This window comes from Ursus maritimus, unplaced genomic scaffold, assembly GCF_017311325.1.
Source record: "Ursus maritimus isolate PB19 unplaced genomic scaffold, ASM1731132v1 scaffold_17, whole genome shotgun sequence".
Classification (NCBI taxonomy): Eukaryota; Metazoa; Chordata; class Mammalia; order Carnivora; family Ursidae; genus Ursus; species Ursus maritimus.
Genome location: NW_024424119.1, coordinates 38,199,921 through 38,208,067, shown reverse-complemented (window position 1 = coordinate 38,208,067; position 8,147 = coordinate 38,199,921). Strand labels below are relative to the sequence as shown.

The window sequence follows — 8,147 nt, the reverse complement described above, 5'->3', positions numbered from 1 at the left end:
TTATATGTGTCTGAATCCATGGAACTGTACACACATGAAGTCAGTTTTACTGCATGATAATCTTAAAAATAAAATTTATAAAGTAACCATAGTTAGAGCTGCCTCCGAACGAGAATGGCGGTCGTATACTTTGTCAATAGGAAATCAGTTATCCTTACTGATCCTTCTGTATTTCACACACTGGTAGGAGAAGGAAAAGAGATAAAAAGAACGTGCCTTTTTAAAACTTTTACCATCATTATTATTTGTTATTAGCAGAGCAACCTCTAGGATTATGTTGGAAATCACAGAGTTTGGTTCAAGCCTTGACTTTGAATGTTATATCTAGAAACATAGATGATACTATTTTATTTTTTACAGATTGAAGATGACGAAAGATGAACACGTTAAGCTGCTACTTCTGAGTGGACACACGGGCTGGTCCTATCAGTGGATCTAAAGAGTCCTTCCATGCGTGTCCTTCTGAAATAAATAACATCTCCCATGCACCTTTGGAAAACTGGTTCACCATTCAAGGCTATGGGCAATGTGTGGGGCACACTCCTTTGTGGATGACTGTTTCTGAAGAAGTAAAGGAAATGGTCACTGTGAACATAATGGCCAGCCTGAAGAAGGTCAGCCTACAGAGCATTCTAGAAGCTTGCAGTGCCTGGCAGTACCACATGTAAGATTCTCAACACACGTGCCTTTCGCCAGGTCAAGATGCAAATCCTGCAAAGTTTAGCCGAGGATGACCCCAGCTGTTTTTTGGAAATGTGTTCTTGGTACTCGGTTCTCCTGGATAAGAACACCTGCTTTTCCCAAGACTGTTCAGAGACCAAGTTACTTTTCATTTGAATAGGGAGGCCAGCAAATGGTAGATGCAGTGTTGCGTCAGGAGACGATCAAGACAACCTCCACTGGACTTTAGCCACCCAAATACAAGGCAAGGGTGATGGTGTGATGTGACCTGTGCAAAGCACGTGTCTTGGGACCATTTTCTTTGAAGCCACATGTCTGAAGAGATGAATATCATCATGTCAAACGACCAGTTAGTACCCGCATATGACAGACTTGGGGCGGGTTGCCAGGAGCAGTTCCAACAGGCTGGCACACTACCCCATTCCTCCAGAAAGGGAAGGGACTCTTTGGATAATTTCCAGAACTGAATTGGCTGATGGTCTTGTGTGGAGTAGACTACCAGATCAGAACTCCTTTGATTCCTTCCTCTGGAGTTTGTTAAAGGCTCAGGTTTATCCTGTGGAAATCAGTCACTAAATTATCTGAGGGCAGCACATCATAGATAGGAATGCAGAGATCAACACAAATGATACATTAATGGCTCCACCTCACTGCAAGATTGCATCGCCACCAAAGCACTGCACGTAGAACATGCCATGCATCGAAAGGTAATCGCAATAAACCATTTCTATTTCTAGATTCCGTGGGTACCTTTATAAGTTCTATTACTTCACCTACAAAAATGGAGTGACCGTGATATTTATCTCAGGATTTATGGCAGGATTAAATGAGATAAAGCACAGAAAATAATGTGCGTTTAAAATTTTTTCAGGCTGTCTAGTGTTGTAACCAGGTTTGCAACATTTATTTACAGATATGGCTTTTTAAATTGTTTGCAATGTCTGCTGCTAGGGCTTTTCTATCCTAAACTCCATCTTCAGGTAATTTCTACTTAAACAAGCATGTAGGGTGGTTTATTTTTCCAACCTCTGTATGTGGGAGACTATCTTTGTTAAACTCACAACAAAAAGATACTCATAGAATACAGTCACAAGGGGGCATCTTCCTCCTGTCATTACTGCCTATCCTGTAAGCATTAGCTAACACGGTGTTAAAGATTTTAAAACCAGACACCATTCCCAGCACACATGGAATCCGAAAAAATTTCCTGCTCTACTTCCATTTACCTGACTTAATTCCTGATGTCTCAGAAGGATCTTTGCCGGCATGACTCTGCTGTCTTCCTTGCCCCGCCTCCGTGTTTCCCCAAACACACACGTGTCCTATCTTTTTACATCAACGTGGAAAGATGGTTGCCCTGAAGGGTGGGCTGGAGGGTGGGTGTCCGCCAGCACAGGTCTCAGTAGATAGGCAGGGATGGAAATTAGTCTCTGATCAAACTCTGGTTCTCTGAGTCAGCACACAGGTGGTGAGAAAAATGTAATGCATCTCCCATCCCTGACTGCATCAACAGTTTTTTTCATAGAAGTCCTTATTTTATGGAATGAAGCCAGGGTGATTTTTTTCCCTCCCAGTGTAGCTCTAGTTGCCATTTCAGTACCTTTTGGTTGCTTCTCAATCTTAGTTTTTGGATATCATGAAAGTTTATCATATTCTGTGTCTGTCATTTATAGTGGGTTAAGCCAGGGTTTCTGAACCTTGGTACTATGAACATGTTGGTCTGGATGATTCTTTGTTGTGGGGGCTCTCTGGTGCCTTCTCGGATGTTTAGTTGCATTTCTGGCCTGTATACTAGATACTAGTAACACTGCTCTCCCCCCAAATATTTCCAAATTTTGCCCAATGTTCCCTGCAAAGTCAACTCCTATTAAGAACCACTGCTTCAGACTAGAGAATATATACACTAGAGAGCTCTGCGGAGTAGTGCCAAGATTGGAACTGCAGTCTTAATAAAGTTCTCTATGTCCCCACTCTCTTCCCATGAGAATGATGAACATAGTCCTGACTGTTCAGCCTATTGCAAGTACACGATGACATGTTGGCTTATGTGCTCACCCTGGGGGCATGTGTCAGAATTATCCAGGGAGCTTTAAATGTGCCTAGACCCATGCCAAATACCTCAAAATCTCGCCTTCATCCCTGCTTTGAAAATAAGGCATTTACTGGAACAGTGGATAGATGATGTTATTTAATGTGATCATGAAGAAGTACATGTATTACTATATGACATATTTAGTTTTTGTTGTTTTCTTTTTTGAGAGAGAGAGAGAGCACGCACACATGTGCATGAGCAGGGGTGTGGGGGAGGAGCAGAGGGAGAGGGGGAGAGAGGGAATCAGAAGCAGGGTCCACACCCAGGACAGAGCCCCACATGGGGCTGATCTCACGACCCTGAGATCATGACCTGAGTTGAAATCAAGAGTCAGACGCTTAACCAACTGACCCACCCAGGTACCCTTATGACACATTTAGTTTTTAAAAATATTTTAATAACTATATTTTGATTTAATCCAGTGTTTTTTAATGCAAAGAAAGACAAAGATTCCAAGATGGGCTGGGATGAAGAAGGTAGAAAAGAAGACTATAACCTAATCCCCACGAGTGCTTAATTAAAACCCCTGTTAGAATTAGGCACTGTTACATAATTTACCACAGTTATATGTAAATATTAGCAGGCATCAGGTAGACTTACTGTCCCAAACTAAAGATCAGAAAGCCCTTGCAGAAACTGATTTGTAACTCTTTCCTGTAGGAACCTCCTAAATTTTAGGGTAGGCTAAGCTTTCCAGGCTTTTATCATTCCTTTGCTTTTTCTCCCTTCCCCCCTCCCCCCTGCCCCCTCCCTTGCACTGTGAACTCAACTGTCTTCTCGTTGTGTGACTCAATTTGATAATTATTCTATTCATCAAATATTTCTAGCTTTCTGCTTCCTGAGAATATGGTAGGATTGTACTTCCCTATTCCCTTTGAAATTAGAGATGGCCATATAACTTTCTTTAGCCAATGAAATGGGGCAGAAGTGATGTGTGTCACCATTGAGGACAACTTCAGGAGCCCATGAGCAATTCATTATGTTCTCCTTTTTTCTTCCACAGCACTTACGTAAAGCAAAGCATGTATTGAAAGATAGCCCCTGGCTACAGGCTTGGGTTTATTAGGACCAAGTTCAGCTGAACGTGACAGGAAAGTCAATATCAAAGTGGGTAGATGGGAAATCTGAGATGAGTATGGTGGTTCTGTTCCACGAAGTCTGCAGGAAGTCAGGCGCCTTCCAGCTTATTACTCACCCATTGCTAGAATGTGACTGTTATTCTCACGGTCCAAGATGGCTACTAGAGTTCTGATGCCATAATCATGTTCCAGGTAGAAAGGTGGATTAAGGGGTGAAAGGAAGAGACAACAGGTAAAAAATAGCAGTTATCTTTTAAAGAGATCTTCTAGAAACTGCCACACAAAAACAGTGTGTGTGTGTGTGTGTGTGTGTGTGTGTATATATATATATATATATATATTCAGAACCTAGTTATATGGCCACATCCCAGCTGCAAGGATAGCTGGGATATGTAGTCTTTATTTCAATACCATATGCCCAGCTAAAACTCAGGAGCTCTATTACCTGAAGGAGGTGAGACCAGATATGGTGGGTAGGTGACTAGGAGTCTCTGCCACAGTGAGCATATGAGCTCAGTTAGGACGATTATGATGACCCAACCCCTCAATCACAGAGTGGGCTAAGGGATGGGCATGTAACCCATGCCTGCTCTAGTGGATTCCTTCTTTAAGGTCGTGGTGGTAGTGATTTTCATAACTTTTTAAACTTAAGGAGAAGCGTCTTTCCTTCTCAGACCATAAATCTGGAGATAGAGACCAAATCTAACATGCCAAAATAAGCATAAGGGAGAGAAAAATGGAAGATCTAGGTAGTTCTTGATTTCCTTTCCAAGCCTTTTAGTTCCACCCCTGCCCTTTCCCCAATTTAGTTATATGAGCCAAGAAGTGCCCTTTTGTTTAAATGAGGAGAAGTTGGGTGCGTATTGCTTGCAAGCAAAGAGTCCTAGAGCAATTGTCTACCTCCCCGGAGTTTTGTGGAGAACACATGAGCTAGTACACATCGTAGTTGCCATGGTGCCTGGCACATCCAAGTCCTGAAATGTTAGCTCTTAATGATGTGTTTGAAATAAAACAGAGTAGATACAATTTGGAAAAACTCTCTCTCTTTTTTTAAAGTCTCAGCTCAACCAAGGTCTTGCTCATTCCCCAGGAGGATTTCGACCTTTCTCCTTCTTGCTCCCCCTTCTCCATTCCTACATTTATCTTACTGCTTTGTAAATGTTTGCAAATTATATTCTCTTCTGATATCCTTTGAACTTCCAGACTGGAACTGAGTCTTAGTCAACTTTAAAAACCTCAGTATCTAACATTCTGGCACATGATAGGTGGTCAATAAATATTGTTAGAAAAATAAGAGTTTGAAGAATGTTCATGATTAAAGGTGGTGATGATAAAATCAGCATTTATAGAAGACACATTATATTCTAAGCCCTGTCCTAAGAACTTTAAGTTTTTGTGATTAGTTCCTCACAGTCACCCTACCAGACTATTGTTATTACTCCATTTTACAGATAAGCAAGGTCATACAACTAGTGAATGGCAGAGCCGAGATTTCATCTCAGGCAAACTGATTCCAGAATCCTAACATTTCAAACAATACACTGTGATATCTCTCAATGAAGGAATTCCATTAAATATAGATGGAATTAAATTATCTGATACTAGAGAGAGGAAACTTGAAGATCATTGAATTCCATTGTGAAATAGATGCAGAAACTGATGCCAAGGATTGGAAGTAACTTAGTTGAGGTGGTTTATGTAACTGCGGGGGCCTTTCTTCACACGACTTCTGACTCCTAGCCGGAATATTTTAACCGCGTTCCCTGCTTCTAATGCAAAGTGTGCTTTTACTTTTGGGATCTTGCTTTGGAAAAACCACACCCAGGGGGCAACTTGTGTTTCATGGTAGCTATGTGCCAGGTACCACTCAAAGTCAAGGAGATAGGCCTCTGTGGGTCCTGCCTGTTGAAACAGACCACAAACACATGAGAGGGGACCGGGGAAAAAGGACCCCTACTCATTCGTCAGATTGCAGCACAAACATTCTTAGAGAAGTTTTCCCTGACCTCTTCAAGGTCAAGTCTGTCTACCTGAGATCTCCTTTGTAGCACTTAGCATTGAGGGTTGTAATTATATATATGGTTTGTGGAATATCTGGCTAATGATCACCTCACTTGTTACCCTGTAAGTTCCCTGGGGACAAGATCCCTGGCAATTTTTGTTCCTCATTATATTCCTGGTGTCCTGGCCCATCATAGGTGCTCAAAGAAATTTGTTGAGTGAATGAAGGAATGAACAAACGAGTGAATAAAGAAATGCATGGATGAAGCGGCAGGACCAGCCATCCCCATGCGATGTGTTAGGGGTAGATGCAGTCCCGATATGATGTGGTCTGAGGGGGCCCTCAAGAGTCTACACACTCACACACACCACTGATAAGAAATTAAACGTAAAGTAAACATCCATTTGGTGAGGGTTGTGGGGCACCGGAGGGGGAAAAAGAGACCCAAAAGGTGAGCAAGCAGTTTTCAAAGGATGCTTTCAACTCGCTGGCCAGTCCGTGTGTGTTTTCCTCTACAAAGTGTTTCCAATTACTGTGGCACTCTCGGTATCTGGATCCATCTCCAGTGAATTCCTCTGCAGCTCCTGCCAGACATATGGGATCAATCAGGGCTTCGGCGCTGGTGCGCTTGCTGCGGGAATGTTGACAGCCTGACAGACGCGGGGTTCTGGTGTCATGGAATCTCCGAGTCTTTGGCCTGATCCCGGGAGGAGAAGGAGAGGGGGAGGAGAGAGATAGAGGCAGAGATAGAGGAAGGAGAGGGGAGCGGGAGAGACAGAGAGAGGAGGAAGAGAGGGAGAAGGAGGGACGCGGGCGATTTTTCTTGACTGCCCCCTTTCCTTCAAACATTTTATAGGCTTCGGGGAGAGAGGGAGGAGGAGAGAGGGAAGAAAAAAGGCGAGAGCGCGAGGGGTAGAGAGCGCGCGCCGTTGCCTGCGAGCCCCCGAGCCGCGGGAGTCCGCCCGTGTCCCCAGGCTGGGCTAAGAGGGCGCCGAGGCTCCGGCCGCCGCCCCGCGCCCGCGCCGCGCACGCCCCTCCGCGAGCCGGGCGGCCGAGCGTCTCTCCGCGCCGGGGGCCGACGCCTGCGCTCCGGGCCGGCCGCTCCGTCTCCAGCGCGATGTGGCCGCGCCTGGCCTTTTGTTGCTGGGGTCTGGCTCTCGTTTCGGGCTGGGCGACCTTTCAGCAGATGTCCCCGTCGCGCAACTTCAGCTTCCGCCTCTTCCCCGAGGCCGCGCCCGGAGCCCCGGGGCGGCTGCCGGCGCCGCCGGCGCCCGGCGAGGACGCGGCGGAGAGCAAAGTGGAGCGGCTGGGCCAGGCGTTCCGGCGGCGCGTGCGGCGGCTGCGGGAGCTCAGCGAGCGCCTGGAGCTCGTCTTCCTGGTGGACGAGTCGTCCAGCGTGGGCCAAGCCAACTTCCTCAGCGAGCTCAAGTTCGTCCGCAAGCTGCTGTCCGACTTCCCCGTGGTGCCCACGGCCACGCGCGTGGCCATCGTGACCTTCTCGTCCAAGAACAACGTGGTGCCGCGCGTCGATTACATCTCCCACCGCCGCGCGCACCAGCACAAGTGCGCGCTGCTCAGCCGCGAGATCCCGGCCATCACCTACCGCGGCGGCGGCACCTACACCAAGGGCGCCTTCCAGCAAGCCGCGGTAAGGCGCCCGCCCCTCCCGGCCGCGGCCCTCGCCCCCGGCCCTGCCCACCCTGTGCTGCCGGCTCACCTCCGACCCGGGTTCCGCCTCGGGCAAGCCGCCGCCTCCCCACGTCAAGTCCCAGTGCCCAGAATCAGAGTCAAACCCACCTTCCTATTGTTGAGAGGGTCCCAGCGGGTCGTGGATTTTAACCGCTTAGCGAGATGGCAGGCTCCTCAGAGCGGTCTTCTTTGAGGGCCGTCTTAGGAAGGGGTCCTTAAGATGCGGTTCACGTTCACACTTGCAGGGGACAGACCGTGTCCAAGCTGGAACAGGTGAGTGAGTGTGTTTTATGAAGGGTCTCTAAAGGTAAGAGGTAGAGCGAACTGAATAGTTCAATTCCTTTTTTATTTTATGCTTTTGATACTCGTTTAACTGCATGCGTTTTTTATTTTTACTCTGAGACCTTTGCAGGGTTTTTAGCATCTGGAAGAGGAAGTCAGTTATAGAGGATGGACTTTCACATAATTTAACTTTTTCTGATTACCAAGTAATACATATTCAGTTGAAGAAAATTCGGAACATACAGAAATGTCTGACACATACCAGCAAGCCAATTATTTGTAGAATGAATGAAACAGAAAGGAGGAAAAATGAGGGGGGGGG

General features: G+C 46.2%; 1 protein-coding gene across 1 annotated transcript in view; it reads left to right on the top strand.

Moving 5' to 3' along the window:
- The first annotated feature begins 6,971 nt into the window (after positions 1-6,971).
- Positions 6,972-8,147, top strand: part of SVEP1 (sushi, von Willebrand factor type A, EGF and pentraxin domain containing 1) — a 186,264-nt gene continuing 185,088 nt past the window's right edge. The window contains exon 1 of the mRNA XM_040631696.1: positions 6,972-7,502. Within this exon, the coding sequence (XP_040487630.1) occupies positions 6,972-7,502 (531 nt within the window). The remainder of the gene's footprint in view (positions 7,503-8,147) is intronic.